Here is a 22,437-nt window from a genome sequence, read left to right as displayed (position 1 = left end):
TGTTTAATAATGATTTGTGTTTAGTTTTCAGATCTTAACTAACAGGACAAATCAGGACTAAACTAGAAATCAGTACTTATACTGAAGTCAGAATTTAAGTTATCAGAACTTAAGATATCAGAAGATATATATCAGGAGATAATATCAGGATTTAAGAAGACGTTCAGATAAGGAAGGCGGCTGATTGAAGGAAAGAAGATTAAGGCAAACACAAGAAGAGATATGCATAGAGAAGAATTCTATGAAGAATAGAATACTTGGAAGAAAAGATAACTAATTGATATATTTTAGGATGCAGACTTATGTTCGATATCAATTAGAAGTTTATCTTGTAACTGTGTGTCTATATAAACACAACATAGGGTTTACACTATAAGTGTTATCTTAATCGAGAATATTATTCATTGTAACCCTAGCAGCTCTTGTGATATTTGTTCATCACTGAGAGAGAACGGTTTCATTGTAATACTGTTTTATTAATAAGATTATTTTGTGTTTCATACTTGTGTTCTTAATTCGATTTGATTATAGTATACACTGTATTCAACCCCCCTTCTACAGTGTGTGTGACCTAACAAGATAAGGTGTAATCTATTGGAATATGAATAGAGGTATTCAATATTCCAGGATCATCAGAATTATTGTAAAGGAATTATCAAAAGAATAATAATTGATTTGTAATGAACCTGAATGAAGGTTATATGTTCAGTGTATCAAGAACTTGTAATCAGGTATAGGAATAAGTATAGCAGTTCACTATTCTAAATTTAGAATAGGGGAGAAAACTTTCCTGGTATGCGATCTATTCCCAATCTACTACTGTTATCTAGCACTATTTGTACTACATTGCTCGATTCATACCTATAAAGAAAATATACTAATTCAATTGACGTGTACCTTATTTGTACATCAATTCGAATCCATGTAACCCTTATTGTCTACCCGTATGATAATAATGAACTCGTATAATAATTAAAACTAGCATTTAAGACTCAATTAACCACATAAATCACATAGCACATAAGTCACATAGCCACTCAGGTCATTAAAATATTTTTAGGATTGAAATCGAGACATTACACGAATTATTGAATAATATATGACTCATTTCCTAATTTTTAGAAATTATTTAACCCATATTCCTAATTAATTGGGCCTATAAATAAATAAATGTCAAAAGCCGACTTGTTTCCGAAAGAAATTAGGATTTAAAACTATTTTTATCGGAAACATGTCATTTTTTTTAATTTTATAAGCGTTCGTTTTATTTAAAACAGACAAACGGTTCAATTAATATCCAATTAATAAGAATAATTTACTTATAAATCATTATAATTGTTTATTTGAATTAATTAAATATTAATTAGATTATTAAATAATTATTTAGGAAAAATCAGAATTAAAAATGATTTTTCCATAATTTTTGGAATTTAAATGAAGATAATATAAATTATTTAAATAAACTGATTAATTAGCAAAATAATTAATCAGTTTAATTAAATAATAAATAAATAATAAAATTTTGTATTTTAGAAAATATTTGAAAATTAATCAAATTTATTTAGTAAATAAATCAGTTGATTAATCTAAATTAATTAATCAATTTATTTAATTAAATAAACTGATTTTATATTTATTTTAAAAATAAAAATCCAAAAACACAATCAAGGAAAGGAATTGGGATATTTAAGATCAAAACCGGGTTTTATCACTGGGTTAACGGGTCGTCAAGAACAGGGTTGATCTGCCAGAATCTGGTAAAAATCCGGCGGCCCTTCTCTTGTTCCGACGAGCTCCGATTCGAGCCCCAACATCACGATTTCTTCCGATTTTTCCTTCGACTGGACTCCCAGCTACGCAGCAACACAACCGTCGCATCAACGACGTCCGGCCACCGCCCAAACGTCATCTCCGGCCAAAATTTAAGGTTTTTCCGATGGGTTAATCAGAAAAACGAGTTCACTCAAAATTGAACCAAAACTCGATGAACCGTATGTTAAATTAAAACCTAAGATTCCTAGAATTTAACCTAGTCATCCATATCAGCCCCCAATTAACAACAAGTTCAGAAAATTAATATAAAAAATTATAAAATTGAAAAACTCGATTAACACTAACTAGCAATCGTTTGGTGCAAGTAGATACATAAATCGATTGTAATAATCAAAAGTAAGCTAAACCAAGCATCAAAAACGTTGAATAACCCCTAAAACTAAAAGCCCTAATTCGAGGTATAAACCCTAATAATCGAATAAGACTATCTAGGAATCATTTGATGTAATTGATAACATAAATCGACTATACACAATCATATGAAGGTATTCCAATCTTCAAATTAATTAAATAACACTAGAATAAAAAAACCCTAATTTCAGTCAAGAACCCTATAAATTAAAATAAAAAATCTGTGAATCTAAGCATGAAATTGATGGCATAATCATGTAGAACAGATCAAGAGTTTCGATTTGGATACTTACATGATAGTATTTGGATCTCAAAATCACTAGAAATCACAGTTTGATTCTCCAAGTTATCAAGAACCCTAACCCCCAATTTTTAGAGATTTTTCTGATTTTTTATATTTTTTATATAATTAATTAATAAAAATTAATCTATTTATAATTACAAATTAATAGCTCTAATTATAATTTAGGCATTAATTATATCTCCTAATAAAATTAATTGGGCCTTAATTAATAATTTATGGGAAATAATTTTTAATTTCAAATAATTACAAAATATGTGCCAAAATTTTCCAAAATTTGTGAATAATTCAAAAATGCAAAGATATGAAATATTTTAAAGTCCCGTAATTTTATAAAAATAAAATATAATTTTTGTGGGATTCTGAGTACCCCCCGTAGGGGCCCGAAAAAATCATTTTTCACGAAATAAGATATTTCTAAATTAACTAGATGTTCGGAAAGTCAATATGGTATACGCCATATTAGGCAAAATAAGGCCAATTGCTCTATACAAAATAACAGTTATTAAAACGAAACCTAAATTATATAACTTTTAATATAAAAGCATTAAACACATAATAAAATACCTGAAAAATACCTCGAACCACACGGAACACATATAGTACATAACAACTAATATTTTATGATCAACATTTATTTATGACATAATAAAATATATAATACTCACTTAATATCTTACAAAACAGTCATAATTTCCCAGTTGTTACACTGAGTTTACCATTAAAGTATTTTTAAGTCAATCAAATAATTATTTTGAAAAGAGGTATGTATCACTAGGAAAAGTTACTTTAAACAAACATATATCCATATACAGAATCAGATATGAATTTCTTATACAGTTTTTTCATACTGCACATTATTATGTTGGGTATTATATCTCACACTTATTTTCTTAAAATGACACAACACAACAGTGAACTAAGATGCTGGTCATAAAGCTCACAGCCCGGAAGCGAGTAGGAAATGGCCAGTTTATCCGTAGATTATTTGGTGCGGTGCCATAGGTAAACCGTATAAGCTGGACTGGGTTTCAGTTGTTTTAAGTTCGGCTTCTATATAAGTATGATTTATGTAAGGTAGTAATGAAGAAACTTATGTTTGGTCGCCGGTCTAACCTTAAATAAAGGACCCCGGGATAAGACTTAATTACTTTTGGTCTATAATAACTATTACCTTGAGAATTTAATAACTCTAGTAATGTATTGTTCGTTTCCAAAACAATAACCTGTAAGTGTGTGTTGATAAGTGTGGGGTTGTAAACGTGTGAGTATATATTTAATGTTGTGCAAGATAAGTGTTTAAATAGGATTTAAGATGGTGGGACCTCGTAAATCCCTGATCCCGAATTTGGGGCATCACATATATGTGTTGGTTGGCCATTTTACAAGGGAAAAAAATGTGGTACACTGTTTAATACAATATCATGTGGGACCTACACTTAACAAATTACGTTTCTAATTTTAATTTAATAGAATACCACACCTTAACATGCGTATCCTTAACTAAAAAATAGTTTTAATTTATAATTTTAATTTTTTTTAAGATTCAATAAGTTCTTTTTAGGTTTGAGTAATATTAAAAAATTAAATAAAAGACACAACTAATTAAATAATTTTTAACATTTTAGCGTTCACCAATTTTTTTTGCTAAATTAAATTTGAGTTTTACAAAAATTTAAAATTAAATGAATTAAAGATACACCGATTTAGGTTTTAGGATGTAAGCCCCGAATCCTAGAGCCTAAAACCTAATTTAATCTGGGGCCTAGTAACCAAACTCTAATTTAAGTATTTGATCGATATTTTATAGTTTTTAATTTATTTAGAGTTAAGTAATCTCCTTTTGAATTTTAGAAATATTACAAAATTTACTAAAAGACGCAGTGACTTAGGATTTTATTTCAATAACAATTTATATATTAACCTTATTTATAATAAAATATATAACTAAAAAGATATATATTACATTAATGACGAATACGTATTAAGCATTATTATTTACTAAGATACTCCACTCGGCTATGCGTAACTTGTTTTAGAAAATAAAAAATGAAAATACTCCTACTCCTGATGCATAACCTAATTAATAAATTAAAAAATAAATAAATTACATAGATGATGATTGTGTATTCACCTCTATACTAGTGCCGAATGCGTAACCTATAAGCTAAACATGGCCAGAAAATCCGAATAGACTATTTTCGTTACTCTATCGATTTTTGTTAGGTTTCCCGTGTTTACTCTATCAGTGTTTGTAACGCATCTACTATAATTGTAAAATGCATGCTAGTCGGGGGCCAACCTCCTGCATAGTGCTATTTTGGACAATTAGTTCAATTTTTGTGTCATTTTATTATCTCTTTAAAACATGAAATGAGTTTGGGAATTTATATAATATATCCCAAATTAATGGACTACTTCATGAACATGTCCCTTTTTATTTGATAATTATAAATATGTTCCATGATTAACTTTTAACTCAAGTATATCTCATAAATATATAATTAATTTATATTTATGAATACTGTTTATTAAATATGACTAAAATGTCCTCAACAAAATGCAAGTAAGATAGATACCGGAAATTAGTTTGAAGAGATCACATAAAATCACCGGAAATTAGTTTGAAGAGATCACATAAAATCACCTGTAATAAGTACACTCCCGCCCATACATCGTTCTTTTAATTATGAAAAAGGAAAAGAAGCAAGAAATTATATCATCTAATCGTAAGGGCTAATAGTTTTCAATTGTTTAATATATTATTATGGAGCTTTGTAAGGGCTAATAATTTCCGATTGTTTTATATATCATGGAATTTTGTGTGTTGTTTTTGTATGTTGCTTCTTTAAGTGGGCCTCGGAGAGTAGTTGTGTATGAGTTATATAGAGGTGACTAAAGATTCAAGCCCAATATGTGTGCTATCTTGATTTTTACAAATTTAGATGAATATAAAGTTTCGCCCCTCTATCTAAGTATTGATTTTATTATTTATGGTTGATTCTGCCAAATGATATTAATGTATATATCTAAACCTAACTTTGAATTAGCAAATTTCTATCTGGTTGCGCTTTAACATAGTTTTATATAAATATAATATTTAAGTAAAATTGAAATAGAAAGGTTATAAATGTCAAAAAAAAAGTAAAAGAATGAAGTTAACTATAATTAATATAAAATAATAAAAAACATTGAATATGGGATATATTTATAATTATAATCATAAAAGAGGTATATTTATAAATGAGTTTTTAAGATGCAACTTTGTACTCGAGTCTTTGAAGTATTCTTTTTTTAATTTCCCTAAAGGGCAGAGAGAAATGCAAGCCCTAATTTGGAAGCCTCGTGTACTGACAAACTGCTACTCATGGCCAAGAACAACCTCGTTACTCACCAAAACAACCACCAGATTGTTTTCCTCTGTATGTAGTAATGATACTAATAATGCTTACACCACTTCCCAATCTCGAGGTGGTCTTCCTCGCTTCTACTCTCTAGTCCTACCTCCTTCCCAGGTACCCCACTTTTTCGATAAATTAATAATCTCGATAAAATAATTTTTCGTATCCTTTTAGGTACAATTAGAGACTTGAATGTATTGAAAAAGAATTGTAATGGTGTGTTGTAATGTTCAGGGGAATATTCTTCGTGTAGTGGGCGATGAGTTTTGGCATATGACTAAGGTTCTGAGGCTTAATACCAATGATAGGTACTCTTATGTGTTATTTTCGATGTATGCTAGTTTGTGTGTTTTTGTACTTTTATTTTATGTTGGATTGTCATGGTGAAGACAGAGTTTAAGTTCTTAATAGGTGTCATTAGAAATGAGACGGATTAAGATGCTTTATGAATCTATGTTAAGAATGTGTATTCGATTAATCCTCAGACCTAACATTTAGAGTTATTCATTGAACTTGAACTAAACAAGAGTTATTAAAGAACCATTCATATATGAGATTCTTTATTCCCCTTTCTTAAGCCAGCAATGTTGAATTGTTAGCCAGAACATCAAGACATATGCAGCAGGAATGGGCAGAGTTTCCTTTCTCTGTTTTTTTTCCTTAGTGCATCCAAGCTCCTCGGGTGGACGTGTATATTTGTGAAGGTCTAGGCACAAATCTAATTATCCTACTGCGGAAAATAAAGTAAATGCCTGAACAGAATAGGAGAAACCCCTTTTCTGAAAAAATACAGTTTTCTGAAAAGAGGCAAATGCAGTATAACATATTCTGTTGTAGTTATCCAATAATCTTTTATTTAGTTGGCCCCACAGGAATATGGTCTACATCGAAATCTCCATGCCAAATAGCATAAAGCATCTATTTTTAACGTTTGATTAGGCTTACAAATTAGTAGATTACAATGCCGACCACCAACTTGAATCCCCGTTTACAGTAGCACCTCCACTAACCTTGGCCTTTATTGTAAATAAAACATTGCCCGCAGCTTGGCTAAGTGTTACAATAAAAGAATACGAAGCTTTTGTTTACGACTCAAATTTGACCCCAGCAAATTTTGAGTAAAGAAAGTTTATCAATGATATTCGATATTATTGCAGTTGTGTGTTCTGTTCTGTATATTCAACCTTCTCATGAGTAATTAAGACCTTTGTGAGTAAAAGGCTTGTAACTTTAGTAATAACGTTCATATTTCAATTGGTATGAATAATCTGGTTAGGTAAAAAAAAAGAGGTCTAAAACTTGGTTAGCGTATAGTAATAAACAGGTTTAGGCTATGAAATTGCATTCAAAAGGTTTAGGAGTATAGGAGAGTGAAATTCTAAAGGATAATAAAAGAAATTGAATATCGCTCTGTCAAATAAAGATATATGATAAAATTATAAATCTAAATTAAGCTGAACTAGGACTGTGACAATCAAATTCTTTAACAGCCAAAATTTTCCACATCAGTGTCAAAGTCAACATCGTTTCAGGACATCGTCAAAACAAATGGGGCTAGCAATATGGTCTTTCATTAGGTCAAAATGTCCACATTTCAGTTAAAGGATCTAAAATATGTGTGACGGCATAAAGCAAAGAGTCCGAAGCTCCTCTGCAAATGTTGATATTACCGACAAAATGAGACATCAAAGTTTAATTTTAGAATCCTAAACACTGATGGAATAGATTAGTCTGAGCTATGGATCAAACAGATTATTTCTTGCAGAGACTTAATTAATTGGTACTAACTGAATTCTTGGTTTGAAAAACTAAAGGATAGAGCTTTTTGATGGGAAAGGAGGTATAGTTAGAGGCTTCATAAAGAGTGTTGACCGTGGTGGACTAGACTTTGTGGCATTGGAGGATCCGAAGGTAGTGTCTCCCCCCTCTGGTGAATGGCATGTGTTTGCTGCTTTTGGTGAGATTTCTTCATTGTTTTGTGATCTGATGTACTCCTGCCTTCAGTATATGATCTTTTTTCCTGACTTGTAAGTTAGGAAAAGTTGTGAGAAGTACATTTTAGCTAAGTTTGCTAACTTATAATGTTGAAAATCAGGGAAGTCAAACAGAGTACAGTATATAATTTGTGTATAATTGAGTCGACAGTCAACTTTAGTGTTTGTGTTAGTAGTTTAAACGTTTATCTTTTCTTTGTAGCTTTGTCCTCTTGGCTAATAATGCACCAAATGCTCATTCTGCAGGTACTTTAAAGGGTGGTCGTGCTGACTGGCTTGTAGAAAAATGCACAGTAAGATATCTCCGTTAGTTACTTTTCCAGTGAGATTCTGCTTTGGAAATGTAGTTTTAGCTACAGGTTAATTGCTCTATTATGTTTCTCTATTTTAGGAGCTCGGTGCCAAAAGCTTAACGCCTCTGCTGACTGAGCGTTCTAATTCTTTTTCAGAAAATCGCTTCAACAGAATGCAACGTGTAATTGTATCTGCAACCAAACAATGTAAACTTTTAATTTCTCTCCTCTTCTGCAATGCATCTAAGCGCACGGCCGTAATCCAACTGCCTCAATATTGATTTGATTTCTTATGCCAATAATACTATTTATATATTTGTTTTGGTGTTGGAATAGATATATTGACTACAGTTTCTGGCAGGTCAACGTCTGCATGAAATGACTATAAATCCTCCTGCAAATATCAAAGCCCTTTTACCTATTGTAAGTATACTTCTATACTTCTATAGGCTTGTCAATTTCTCTCGTTTTGTGATTGAGATAATACCAGAATACTTATATAGGCTTTTCTCCAAGTTTTTTTAAACGTGTCATTTGTCCTATGACAGTTATCGCAGTACAATATAGTTAAAGTCTAAGAAGCAGGGGTGCGCCAACCCCCTGGAGCACTGCGCACTAAAAGCTTCGGGGGTGCGGGTGCGTTCGGGGGTGTGCCACGCGGCGTATCCCCGTATTTGGCAGCTGGGATTCGCTGGGGTGCGGGAAGGGTATATTTCGTAATTTTTTATTTTTTATTTTTTTACTTTCAATTACATAAAAATCACTTACGGGCTTCATCTCGTGAGAGGAGCAACCCTTATTAGACTTGTGAGGCGAGAGAGGAGAGGCAACTGGGCGACTTCATCTTCATCGTCGTGTTCTCCGTCACAAATCCGGCACCGTCATCTGGTGAATCACGAACTCCGGCAGAGTTTTCTACTTTTATGACTTCCTAGTTGTATGTATATATAATATGCTGTGTTTTGTTTGTGTGTGTCTACGTGAGGTGTTTGTGTGTGTCCACGTGAGCTGCTCTGCTACCAAGGAATAAGATCACTGTTACTTTTTTAATTATATTTGTTGAATCAATTTTTGTTTATTTGTTTATTAATTAATATTATTATACTGCTTTGTTTGTATATACTGTTTTGTTTGTACAATTGTGTAAACATGATTGACTGTGTATTGTTTGGCAACTTGTTTGCTTATTTTTTTAGTTATTTGTCTTTTAATTATTTTAATTATTAAGGATGTTGAATTCTGTATTGCTATTTAGGATGTTAAACTTGTTTATTTGACTATTTTGTTTAATTAAAATGCAATTTTTGGATCATAGATATCTCTATAATATTATATATAATATATATTATTTTATTTTTTTTGCTGTATCCCCCCGCACCCGAATTCCCATATTTTTATTTTCGCCGAATTCCTGTATCCCCGCATTGCGCACCCGCGCACCCGCACCCTTGCTTCCTAGGTTAAAGTGCTTTCTCTTTTGCTCCAGGTTGCAAAGTCAAAGCTATCTTTGGTGGCTGTAGCAGAGGGAACTCCTGTTATCAATGTGTTAACTTCCTCTAAATTGGAATCTCCCAATCTGATGATAATTGGACCAGAAGGGGGTTAGTACCTAACTACTAGCTATGTTTTGAATTACTTTCTTCTTTATACATATTGGACCCAATAACATATGTTTAATATTGAATTTTCTATTTTCGACATGGGAACCTGCCTCCTTGATTTATATAGAAAGAAAAGAAAATAAAAGAAAAAAAGCGAAAGACCTTAAACAACTTATAACTCTATCATGTGAGTGGAACTTGCTCTTATTCTTGTGAAGCCTAGACTTTTAGTTTAAATATATATGTCTTATCAAGATGGTTATCAATGATTCAGTTACTCGCCAATCATTATTTCAGACTTCACGGAGAAAGAATTGAATATGATTATAGAGGCTGGAGCAACCGCTGTTGGTCTTGGTCCGCATCGCCTTCGAGTTGAAACTGCTACAATGACACTTTTGGCAACCCTAATGTTGTGGTCTGATAGTCAACATATATCCACTCGGTAAATCAGCTGGTTTTACATCTAGGTAGCACACTAGTTTGTTGCATCAGTAATTTTTTCTTACTGCATCATTATTACGCCCGCGGCACCATTTCATGCCTTGCCTGAAGGTTTTTGTACTATGTAAAGACCTTTAATTACTGAACATGGACAGTTAATTATATTTCAGCTCAGCTCCTTGTAGAGAAATACATGACATTTAAGTCGGAGGTTAATTGATATATAACTTAATCGTAATATCAAATGTGATATTACAAATTCAAACTTCTTGCTTTTTATTAGAGCTGACAATTCGTTCCTTTCGTGTACTTTCGTGTCGTGTATTTTCGTGTTTTGTGTTATGAATGCTAACCCAAACCCGAACGGTTAAGAATTTGTTTCGTTTCGTGTTCGTGTACCTTCATTTCGTGTACGTTTTGTGTCGTGTTTCGTGTAATTTAAAATTAATAATAAAGATAAAGATAAATAAAATATATTTTTAAATATTAAGTTTGTACAAGTCGAGTCTTAAGTCGATAAGTCATAAAGACTTAAGTGCAGTCAAATTTTATGAAATTTAAATTTGAATCTATTTTCTGTAAATATTATATGTAAAATATTATTATAAAGTATATGTATTCATATAATTTTGATAAAATTATTTAAATATATATTTATTTCGTGTACTTTCGTTTCGTGTCGTGTAAATTAGTGTAAAACCAAAACCGACATTAAATTCATCCGTGTACTTTCGTGTTCGTGTACTTTCGTGTTTGTGTACCAAAAATGTCAAACCAAACCTGTTATTTTCGCGTCGTTTTTGTGTCGTGTTATCGTGTTGTGTACCAAATTGCCGGCTCTACTTTTTATGTTACACCCTTGAGTTTTTTTTTGTGTTAGACGGAAAAGTTCTTGTAATCCCTTTTAACATTTTGTGTTAGACGGAAAAGTTCTTATAATAACTTTCTTTTAGATACTATTCATTGATTTTATGTATATTAATTATCTCTTAGACTTGTTAACCTCATTGTAATCCCTTTTAACATTTTAAAGTCCTATTGTCATTTAGATTGTATCTTGAGCATTCCATGTATTTATTTTATTTATTATTTTTTTCTGTAAGCAATTGAAAATGATTAATTGCAATTTTGTTTCTAATTCATCTGCAAATATTGTAATACTCAAACACTGTTATCTACCGAAGTCTGAATGTAACTTGACTAATAAACGAACTAAGGCTAATTATATATGTTCCCCGTGCAACCAAATTTGCAAAAATCGCAAGTCTCAAGCACTCGTGTTGCTCTTATTTTCATCAAATTCGGCATATTTGTGGTCTGACGAAATCTCCCCTTTATTATATCTGTTCTCTTGATTTTATGTTAGGTTCATAGAAACATTTAAATGCTTTTGAGTTTTGACTATGGTTGCTCCCTCACGCTTTCGTCGATAATATAAAAAATTCAAAAGAAGGCTAGATTGAGGAAACAAGTTTACAATCCCAGAAAGTTTAATTCTATGCTGTATTTTTTTCGTTCTTATTCGTTTCCTATATATTATATGTATAGTTGAACCTCATTGAAATAATTTTTGATAAAATAATATTTTTTTCCGATCACAATATTATGAACATAATATAATTTTGCTCCTGATAAAATTATAAATTTTCTTTAACCATATACGTTTATGTAATACTCATGAATTTTATTTTATTTAATAATAATAATAATAATAATAAAATTTGGATTAAAATTAAAATAAGTGCTTTTAATATTAGCTAATTAGAAAAGAACAAGAACTCGTATTAGATGTTTGGTTGATTATTAAATTTTCAATTTTAAAAGTTGTAGGACATTTGGTGTGCTATAAATTAACTTACACCGTTATTATTGAGTACGTAAGTCTATTGATAAAACCCTAAATTAATAGAAGGCTGTGCATAGAGAAATAAGACAAAACAGAGAAGGGTCAATTGGAACAGAGAGGAGAGGAATTGTCCGACTTTAGCCTGCTCAAAAGAAGGTATTATTTATTATATGGTCCTTTTGTTCATACTTATTCTTATGCAAAGATTTATATATACAAACCTAGTTAATTTAATAATTGAATATTAGTTTAATATAGTTTGTTTATATCATGTATATTATATCTATCCTCTTGTTAGTTTTATTTTCTGATTTAAGATTGTGAACTATATACGAAGCCATGAATCTGTAACTTACTGGTCATGTTAATCATATATCATATTATGTTTATAAGTATCGTTCATATTGTGATTGATAATTTTTATTGTTATAATATATTTCATGAGTTCATTAATTTATTTAGAAATTGTTACTTGTAATTATATAATAGAGATCATGTTCTATATTTACCAATTTTATTATTAATTATAATAACTTTCTTTTAGATACTATTCATTGATTTTATGTATATTAATTATCTCTTAGACTTGTTAATCCTCGTATGTGTTAATATGCACGTGTACACGTTTATTAGTACTAATATATTTCGAGGTGATCTAAGTTTCCCTGTACTAGAATTAAGTCAATTAGATTAGATGAATGTAATGATAAATATGTATAAATATGAGTTAACAAGTAATGTTGTTTGTATAATATTTTAATATTATTAAAGTCAGGTTGCATGCATCTAATTTAGTAGTACAAATCTTTTAACTTGTGTTGGCAATTTTTTGTAATACATGTGATTTCAAGTTCCCGGAAAGGCTATACATCCAAGCTATTATGTAATATTTATGTTGCATAGAAAAAGTCTGGCCTCCGGTCTTGTTCCTCTTGCCTACAAATTAATTGGTCATTATATTAACTAATTGAATATACTACTGATAATAAAATCAAGAGAATCAGATTATAAAATTTTAATTGAAAAAGAAATTTGCCGATTAAAGAAATATATAAATAATTTTAATAATAAATTATAATTTTGTAATTAGGTCGGGAGCCTAGAGATTAGAGGATTGTTTGCAGATTTCGTGAGTGTTAGAGTTTGCGATATCTAAGGTACGGATTCTTTCCCATTTTTATTCAATACTCCTCTTCTTAGAAATTAAATATCTCCTGATTTGTTGAATTTCGTATTTATTCACTCCGTCAATATTGTTTGGTTATTTTGACTTCCGAAAATTATTTTAAAAATTGATTTATGATACCCTCTGTTTTGGAGACCTGAATTATTTGTTTCAGGTGATTTATAAATTTTGCGAGAAATATTATTTTTCATTTGGACCCTTAGTGTGATTTAGGGTATACCGAGTTAACTAGCTGTAGGGGTACTACAACCATGTCATTGCGGCACCAGTGACATGACACTTCCGTGACAGTGTGATTGCTCACGGCGTATACTTCTGTTAGCTCTTGGGAGGAGCTTTTGCGCATTTGATATTTGTTCAGGATACGTGGGTGCACCCAGAGTTTGATTTGTGATTTGATTTATGGTGACGTTGTATATGCCGTACACGTTATCCATTCTGTTGCACGCATTAGGTACCCTATGATGTGTGTATATGTATCTGTTCTCATCTCGGTATGAAATATCCTAATCCCTCGTTGCTTCAACCTTACTTATTTTTAAAATTGTTGTTTTATTATAAAGTGCAGATTATTTATTTCTGATCTCTTTGTTTTATAAACTGTATTCCAAATCCGTACTGGGCGTTTGGCTCATGCCGTATTCTTTTTCTGGCGGGTGCTTAGGGGGATCTGGGATTATGTTATGGAGAGCTACCCCATTTCGTTGATTGGGATTTCTGACTTTATCATTATCAAGATTTAATTATTTAGAGATTCGACATTTATATATTTGTTTTAGACAATTAGGAGATTTAATATTATTTTTAAAGATTTTTAGACTATTTAATTATTGTTTAGAAATATATTAGTGCTCTGTTTGCAGGTTTATGGATTTTAAATAATATCTCCTTTTATTATAAAAAGGGGGTGTTACAGAGATGATATCAGAGCTTAGGTTCTTTCTTGTAGAAAACCTATTTAGGTTGACCTGTGAGTTTGGGTAGATGATAGGATGGGTGTTCTATTTAATTTCGTTTCATTCTGCTCTTTATCATTTCATTCTGATTCATTATTTTGAAATTTGTTTGTAACTGCTTCGTCATATTTATTCTCGTAATCTTCATTCATTCACTATCTTATATTGTAGATGCCTCCTAGACGTGATCCTTTTCACATTGACCCCGCTCAGCTTATTGAGATGATAGGGCAAGTAGTGGCTCAGGCTGTACAGCAGGCTATGGCAAACCAAGGAAATCAGAATGGAGAGCGAAATCAAAATGGAGAAGGAAATCAGAATGGCGAGGGAAATCAAAATGGACAAGGAAATCAGATTGGCAATGGGAATCAGAATCAGAACGGTCATGGCCATCAGTTGGAGCCGTTTGTATGGTTGGAGAGGTTTGTGAAGCAGAAACCAGACTCTTTTAGTGCAGCACCAACTCCTATTGATGCTGAAAATTGGATTGTTCATCTCGAAAAGATTTTTGATGCACTGGGTTGTGATGAGATTCAGAAGGTCAGGTTAGCTGTGTATAAGTTGGAGGGGGATGCTTAAAGGTGGTGGAGAGGATGAAAGCTACTAAGGGGGAGCAGTATGCAGAGGCTTTAGAATGGATTGGATTCAAGGAAGTATTCTATGAGCAGTACTTCTCTAATGCTGATAGGGAGGCTTATTTAAGGGAGTTTCATTCTATTGTGCAGCACCATGATGAGAGCATTATAGATTATATGGTGAGGTTCATATGGTTCGCTGGATTTGCTGGGACAGTTGCAGGGACTGCTGCACAGCAGGCTGATAAATTTAAATGGGAGTTGAAGTCTTATCTGAGGGGTTCCATAATTTCCTTTAAATTTGATAATGTGGCAGAGGTGGCTGATGCAGCAAAGGACGTTGAGAAGGAGCGCATAGATTTCAGGACTTCTAGGTCTAACAGTGAGAGTAAGAGGACTAGGGATGATCAGGGTTTTGTACAGGGTAGACAGTGGTATGGAGGTCAGAGTGGTCAACAGGGACAGTGGCGCGGATAGAATCAGAATAGGGATGGTCAGTCATTCCACGACCGGAATCAATATGTTGGTCAGAATCAGAATCAGCAGTTTCAGCGACAGAAACAGCCTAGGCAGTGGCAGAATCGTTAGCAGGGGCAAAGCCGTTACTCAGTATATGGGGGAAACCCCAATATGATTCCAGTGGCTCCTTGTGCTACATGTGGTGGACATCATCCAGGTAGAGCTTGTTACAGACAGACCGAGGCCTGTTTCTTATGTGGTAGCATGTCCCATAGGGCAAAGGATTGTACAATGTCACGCAACACTGGTGGAGGAGGAGATGTCGGTGGTAGTGGTAGTCAGCAGAATCCTACAGCCAGAGTATTTGCATTGACCGCAAATCACGCAGCAACTAATTCAGGTACCGTTTCAGGAACACTTCTTGTTGTTAGACGTGATGCTTATGTGTTATTTGATACTGGTTCGACCCATTCTGTTGTGTCTTTATCGTTTGTTCGTCATCTTGGCGTTGCACCTTCATTATTATATCTTTATATGTATATTGCTACCCCGATGGGGAATTCTGTTATTATATTTGATATATATCCAGAGTGTCTGATAGTTGTTGGAGATAGAAATTATAAGGTTAACTTGCTTCCGATGGAGATGCATGACTTTGATGTTATCTTGGGTATGGATTGGTTGAGTGAACATCGTGCCACAATTGATTGTCAAGGAAAATGGGTGATCTTTAGGGATGCAGATAAACCAGAATTTGTATACCAAGGGTCTCAGCCGAAGGGGGATGTTAAGTTAATTTCTGCTCTAAAGGCGAGTAAATTATTGTCTAAGGGTTGTGATGGCTACCTTGCTTTCGTGATGGATACATCGATGGATGAACCTCACATCGAGGATTATCCAGTTGTGAGAGAGTATGAAGATGTGTTCCCCGATGAGCTACCAGGTTTGCCACCACATAGAGGGGTGGAGTTTACTATTGAACTAGTTCCAGGTGCTGAGGCTATTTCTAAGGCGCCTTACCGGATGGCACCACTTGAGTTGCAGGAATTGAAGGAGCAGTTGCAAGAATTGTTGGATAGGGGATTTATCAGGCCAAGTGTGTCTCCGTGGGGAGCTCCTGTATTGTTTGTGAAGAAGAAGGATGGTTCCATGAGATTGTGCATTGACTGTAGGGAGTTGAATAAGGTGACTATCAGAAACATGTATCCTTTACCACGGATTGATGACTTGTTTGATCAGTTACAAGGGGAGAAGTACTTTTCGAAGATAGATTTGAGATCTGGTTACCATCAGTTACGAGTTAGGGAGGAAGACATTCCGAAGACTGCATTTCGCACTCGTTATGGTCATTATGAGTTTCTCGTGATGTCCTTTGGGTTGACGAATGCACCAGCGGTATTTATGGATTTGATGAATCAGGTCTTTCATGATTATCTGGATAAATTTGTGGTGGTCTTCATCGATGATATCTTGATAAACTCTAGGAGCAGAGAGGAGCATTTACGTACTGTACTTGAAATTTTGAGGGAGAAGAAGTTGTTTGCGAAATTTTCCAAGTGTGAATTCTGGTTGGAGGAAGTGGCATTCTTGGGGCATATTGTGTCTGGTAGGGGCATTGAGTTGGATCATGCGAAAGTCGAGGCTATTACTAATTAGCCCAGACCTAGCAATGTGACGGAGGTGAGGAGTTTCTTGGGTTTGGCAGGTTAGTACAGGTGTTTTGTGGAAGGTTTCTCTTCCATAGCTTTGCCATTGACTCAGCTAATGAGGAAGGGCATTAAGTTTGAGTGAAATGATGGTCGTGAGAAGAGCTTTCAAGAGTTAAAGAAGAGATTGGTGTATGCTCCAATACTTGTGTTGCCATCAGGAAGTGGAGGGTTTCAGGTTTATAGTGATGCTTCTAAGAGAGAATTGGGGTGTGTTCTTATGCAGCATGGGAAAGTGATTTCTTACGCCTCTAGGCAACTTAAACCTTATGAGGTGAACTATCCTACCCATGACTTGGAGTTAGCAGATGTCGTATTTACTTTGAAGATCTGGAGACACTATATTTATGGAGAGACTTGTGACATCTTTACTGATCACAAGAGTCTCAAATACATCTTTACTCAGAAGGAGCTTAACATGAGGCAGCGGAGGTGGCTTGAACTTCTTAAGGATTATGATGCAAATATTCAGTACCATCCAGGGAAGGCGAATGTAGTGGCGGACGTTCTTAGTATGAAGAACTTGGGGAGTGTTACATCTCTCATTACTCAGCCGAACCTTATTTCAGATTTGGAGTGATTGGGTGTTGAATTATATGTCAGAGGGTCGGGAGGTAGCATTGCAAGTTTGAAAGTGGAACCAAATATTATTTCAAGGGTTAAGGAAGCTCAGAAGAGTGATACAAGTTTGAAAGCTATTAGAGCTGAGGTGGAAGGTGGAAAGCAAACACATTTTCGTGTTGATGAGGAAGGTGTGATATGGTTGGGTGAAAAATTGTGTGTTCCTGCAGACCCGATAATTCGCGAGGAAATTTTAAAGGAGGCTCATAGTTCTTCATTCTCTATCCATCCAGGTTCCACCAAAATATATAGGGATTTGAAGAAGCACTTTTGGTGGAGTGGAATGAAGGGAGATATAGCAGAATTTGTGGGAAAATGTCTTACATGTCAAAAAGTAAAGATAGACCATCAGAGGCCTAGTGGATTGTTGCAGCAGCTAGATATTTCAGTTTGGAAGTGGAAAAACATTACTATGGATTTTGTGACTCATTTGCCGAAGACTTTCAAGAAGAATGATGTCATATGGGTGGTGGTTGATAGACTTGCTAAGTCCGCTCACTTTTTACCTATTAGAGAGACTACTCCTGTTCATGAGTTGGCAGAGATTTTTCAGCGTGATATTATTAGACTTCATGGTGTGCCTGTGTCGATAGTTTCTGACAGAGATACGAGATTTATATCACGTTTTTGGAAAGGATTCCAACAAGCTTGGGGTACGACCAGCAAGCTTGGGGTACAACTTATCATCCGCAGACCGATGGACAGTCAGAGCGGACGATCCAAACATTGGAGGATATGTTGAGAGCATCTGCTTTGGAGTGGATAGGTGATTGGGATAAGTAATTGTATCTTGTTGAGTTTATGTACAATAATAGTTGGCACACGAATATTGGTATGCCACCATTTGAGGCTTTGTATGGTAGAAGGTGTAGGGCACCATCTTGTTGGGATGAGGTTGGTGAGAGAGTCATTGAAGGGTCGGAGTTGGTTTGAATCACAAATGAGAAGGTAGAGAAAGTTAAAGAAAGTTTGAAGGAAGCTCGATCTCGTCAAAAGAGTTACACGGATCAACATCGGAAGTTTGGTGGATTTAAGCCAGGTGATCATGTGTTCTTGAAAGTGTCGCCTTGTAAGGGTGTTAAGCGTTTTGGTATGAAGGGAAAGCTTAGTCCGAGATATGTTGGACCTTTTGATGTTATGGAGAAAGTTGGGAAAGTATCTTATAGAGTTGCATTGCCGCCACGACTATCTCATGTGCATAATATGATTCATGTGTCTGTTTTGAGGGGCTATAAATATCATCCATTACACGTTGTTCAGTATCCGTTACATAAGATTAGAGAGGATCTTTCTTGTGAGGAAGATGTCGAGGCTATCTTAGCTCGAGAGGAGCGAGTTTTGAGGAAGAATACCATTCCATTTGTGAAAATTTTGTGGAAAAATTATTCTGAGAGAGAGGCTACTTGGGAATTAGAAGAATCTATTCGTGAGAAATATCCACATTTATTCAATTCAGGTACGAGTATTTAGTTTCGTTTGATTCCGAGGACGGAATCCTTTTTAAGGGGGTATATATGTAATACTCGTGAATTTTATTTTATTTAATAATAATAATAATAATTGGATTAGAATTAAAATAAGTGCTTTTAATATTAGCTAATTAGAAAAGAACAAGAACTCGTATTAGATGTTTGGTTGATTATTAAAGTTTCAATTTTAAAAGTTGTAGGACATTTGGTGTGCTATAAATTAACTTATACTGTTATTATTGAGTACGTAAGTCTATTAATAAAACCCTAAATTAATAGAAGGCTGCGCATAGAGAAATAAGACGAAACAGAGAAGGGTCAATTAAAACAGAGAGGAGAGGGATTGTTCGACTTTAGCCTGCTCAGTAATCGTAAAAGAAGGTATTATTTATTATATGGTCCTTTTGTTCATACTTATTCTTATGCAAAGATTTATATGTACAGGCCTAGTTAAGTTAATAATTGAATATTAGTTTAATTTAGTTTTCTTATATCATGTATATTATATCTATCCTTTGGTTAGTTTTATTTTCTGATTTTAGATTGTGAACTATATACGAAGCCATGAATCTGTAACTTACGGGTCATGTTAATCATATATCATATTATGTTTATAAGTATCGTTCTTATTGTGATTGATAATTTTTATTGTTATAATATATTTCATGAGTTCATTAATTTATTTAGAAATTGTTACTTGTAATTATATAATAGAGATCATGTTCTATATTAACCAATTTTATTATTAATTATAATAACTTTCTTTTAGATACTATTCATTGATTTTATGTGTATTAATTATCTCTTAGACTTGTTAATCCTCGTATGTGTTAATATGCACGTGTACATGTTTATTAGTACTAATATATTTCGAGGTGATCTAAGTTTCCCTGTACTAGAATTAAGTCAATTAGATTAGATAAATGTAATGATAAATGTGTACAAATATGAGTTAACAAGTAATGTTGTTTGTATAATATTTTAATATTATTAAAGTCAGGTTGCATGCATCTAATTTAGTAGTACAAATCTTCTTAACTTGTGTTGGTAACTTTTTGTAATACATGTTTTGTTCGGTGAATTTAGCGTATTCGGTGACTTATGTTTTTCTAATTTAGCGTATTCGGTGACCTTTTGCCCAGGTCCTCCCTTCTTGGGGGTTGAATCAGGGTTTTGTTCGGTTCTAGGATACTTGTCCTTGGCGATATACACCAGATCAGTTTTTCGCTTCTTGCCTCCAGTGGACTCATTACTTACTACGGTCTTCCTCATGCTTTCTTTAACCTTGATGTACTTCCCTGCCCTCTCTTGGAGCTGCAACATGCTTTCAGGGGGACGTTTGGCCAAGGACATCTTGAAAAACTCATCCTTAGTTCCTTGTTGCAGTGCTATCATGGCTACCTTATCATCAAGGTCTGGGACTTTTAAAGCCTCCTTTGTAAAACAATTCAGGTAATCTCTTAAAGATTCCTTAGCTCCCTGCACAATACTCATAAGAGATGCTGAACTTTTCTCATGGACTTTCCCACTGATGAACTGCTTAATAAAATCCTGAACTTAACTCTCTAAATGATCCAATAGAGTTTGGGGGCAAGCGACTGTACCATCTTTGAGCCATACCCGACAGGGTTTGAGGGAAGGCCCGACACTTTATAGCATCTTTCACGGGTTGCAGCAGCAGTGCATTAGAGAATGTCCTAACATGATTAGCGGGGTCTCCCGTGCCATCATAGGCTTTGATAGTGGGCATCTTGAATTTCCTTGAGATATGGGCATTCATTATATCTTCTGTGAAAGGTGGAGTTGGATCATCAGGATCTCCAAGGGGAAGGAGATTGCTTGGATCAGTTCTTGGGACGACAGCCCTTCTTCGTACCGGACCATCCAGGTCTATGATAGGAGGAGGATTTCTCTCCCAGGAGGTATCTGGGGTCTGGTGGCCTGGTGAGCCTCCAAATCACGCCTCAGCCTTTGGATCTCAGCCTCATGAGCCCTGATCCTTTCCTGCACTTCTTGGAGATTCGCCCCTTGGGTGCTTTGAGGGCGTTGACTTCCATCGGCCATTGGCTCTTTACCAGGACTCCTCCTTCTTGGGGCCACTTCATCATCCGAAGATTCGGAGTCTCTCTCAATGTAAGGACCAGAAAATTCCCGATCCTCGGGGATAGGAGCCAAACCTCGTATATAGGGGGGCGATTACCCTCGTGCTTCACTTCGCCCAACATATCCACTTCCTCCAACCTCGGGGTGAAGGGGCATCCCATAAGGGGGGGTTAGTAGTAACAACAGTTGAATATTTGTACCCGACGGGTCGAGAATTCACAGGTATATGTACTTGTTGAACTTGAGGATTCGTACCTTGAATAGTCGGGGGAGTCGTCCCTTGTGGCTGAGGTTGAGTTGCCCCTATCTGGGTTTCCACCTGAGTAGATGCATAAGTTAAATGGGGAGGTATCTCCACGATGGACGAAATCATCTGGGTTGTTCCCGACGGTGTTCCTTCCTTCAGAGCTCTAGTTGTTCTCCGTGTTCTCGCCATGGTTGTTGTTGTGTTTCCCACAGACGGCGCCAAATGTTATGGATTAAAACTAATATATATAATTGATGTATCTAATAATAAGGAACGTGAGCTTCAAGGCTCGATTTTGACTGCTCTTGTGTTTCGTGACTCAAACTGCCTTAACAAGATGCCTACATGCCTTGCTGATTGCCAAGGATCAAGTAAAAAAACGTAGTTCTTGGTCTGTGGGGTGAGGCCCCTTATATAGATGTGGGAGTCCTTGAATTGGACTTGGTATAGGAGACTTGGTGGTCAAGTCTCTGAATTAGGATAGACTTAGGAGTCCTAGGGAGTACGAAGTTGATTCCTTATCCCATGAGGTTCCTTGGAGGCCAATCTACAAGGATTTATATCCTCACTAGGACTTATCTTAATAGCTGTTTTTCTCCCTTATTTATTAATTACGAAATTAATAAATAATCAGGGTTTTTGGGCCTTTTTTGTTCCATCAGGCCTGATCTGGTCTATCAGGCCTGATCGACATGTTAACCTTTCTGGTCTGAATGTCATACATCTTCTTATTGGGCCTAGGAGCCCATACCTTGTACAATTAATGCAATTTATACAATCAGGATTTATTTATCCCTATTAGTTGGGTAAGTAATCAATTCATTTATCAAAATAGCAACCTCGTTGCAAATATAAAATACACCACAGAGCCGGATCCTTTAGATTTTTGAGCGAGTATTCAAGTCCCCTTCAAAAAGGAAGATCTTAAATTTGAAAACGAGTTTTGGGATCCGCTCTAACCTTTAAAAATCATTTTGAAGACTCGAAAACATTTTTAAGAATGTTTGGAGTAATGCTGATTTAATGAAATAAATCAGTCCCGATATATTAG

At 34.4% G+C, this 22,437-nt stretch overlaps 2 protein-coding genes across 3 annotated transcripts in view; both read left to right on the top strand.

Annotated features, from left to right (window-relative positions):
- The first annotated feature begins 5,748 nt into the window (after nt 1-5,748).
- Nucleotides 5,749-10,483, top strand: LOC141712986 (uncharacterized). Of its 2 annotated transcripts, none has more exons than XR_012571746.1 (8): nt 5,749-6,000; nt 6,121-6,194; nt 7,701-7,843; nt 8,127-8,173; nt 8,272-8,380; nt 8,535-8,596; nt 8,722-9,110; nt 9,660-9,774. XR_012571746.1 is itself a non-coding variant. In XM_074516156.1 (8 exons), the coding sequence occupies exons 1-8, from the start codon at nt 5,806-5,808 to the stop codon at nt 10,221-10,223; spliced, it is 897 nt and encodes a 298-aa protein (XP_074372257.1). In that variant the 5' UTR covers nt 5,749-5,805; the 3' UTR covers nt 10,224-10,483. The 2 variants fall into 2 exon arrangements, 1 of the variants encoding a protein (XP_074372257.1); XM_074516156.1 differs by lacking the exon at nt 8,722-9,110 and adding an exon at nt 10,072-10,483.
- Nucleotides 10,484-13,151: 2,668 nt separating this feature from the next.
- The window catches only part of LOC141710944 (uncharacterized), a 28,629-nt gene continuing 19,343 nt past the window's right edge, over nt 13,152-22,437 (top strand). The window contains exon 1 of the mRNA XM_074513429.1: nt 13,152-13,221. The gene's annotated coding sequence lies outside the window, so the exon portion shown is untranslated. The remainder of the gene's footprint in view (nt 13,222-22,437) is intronic.

The sequence above is a fragment of the Apium graveolens genome, chromosome 3 (genome assembly GCF_009905375.1).
Source record: "Apium graveolens cultivar Ventura chromosome 3, ASM990537v1, whole genome shotgun sequence".
In the NCBI taxonomy this organism is placed as follows: Eukaryota; Viridiplantae; Streptophyta; class Magnoliopsida; order Apiales; family Apiaceae; genus Apium; species Apium graveolens.
The sequence above is the reverse complement of the archived record's forward strand: the minus strand, read 5'-3'. Positions and strand labels throughout refer to the sequence as shown.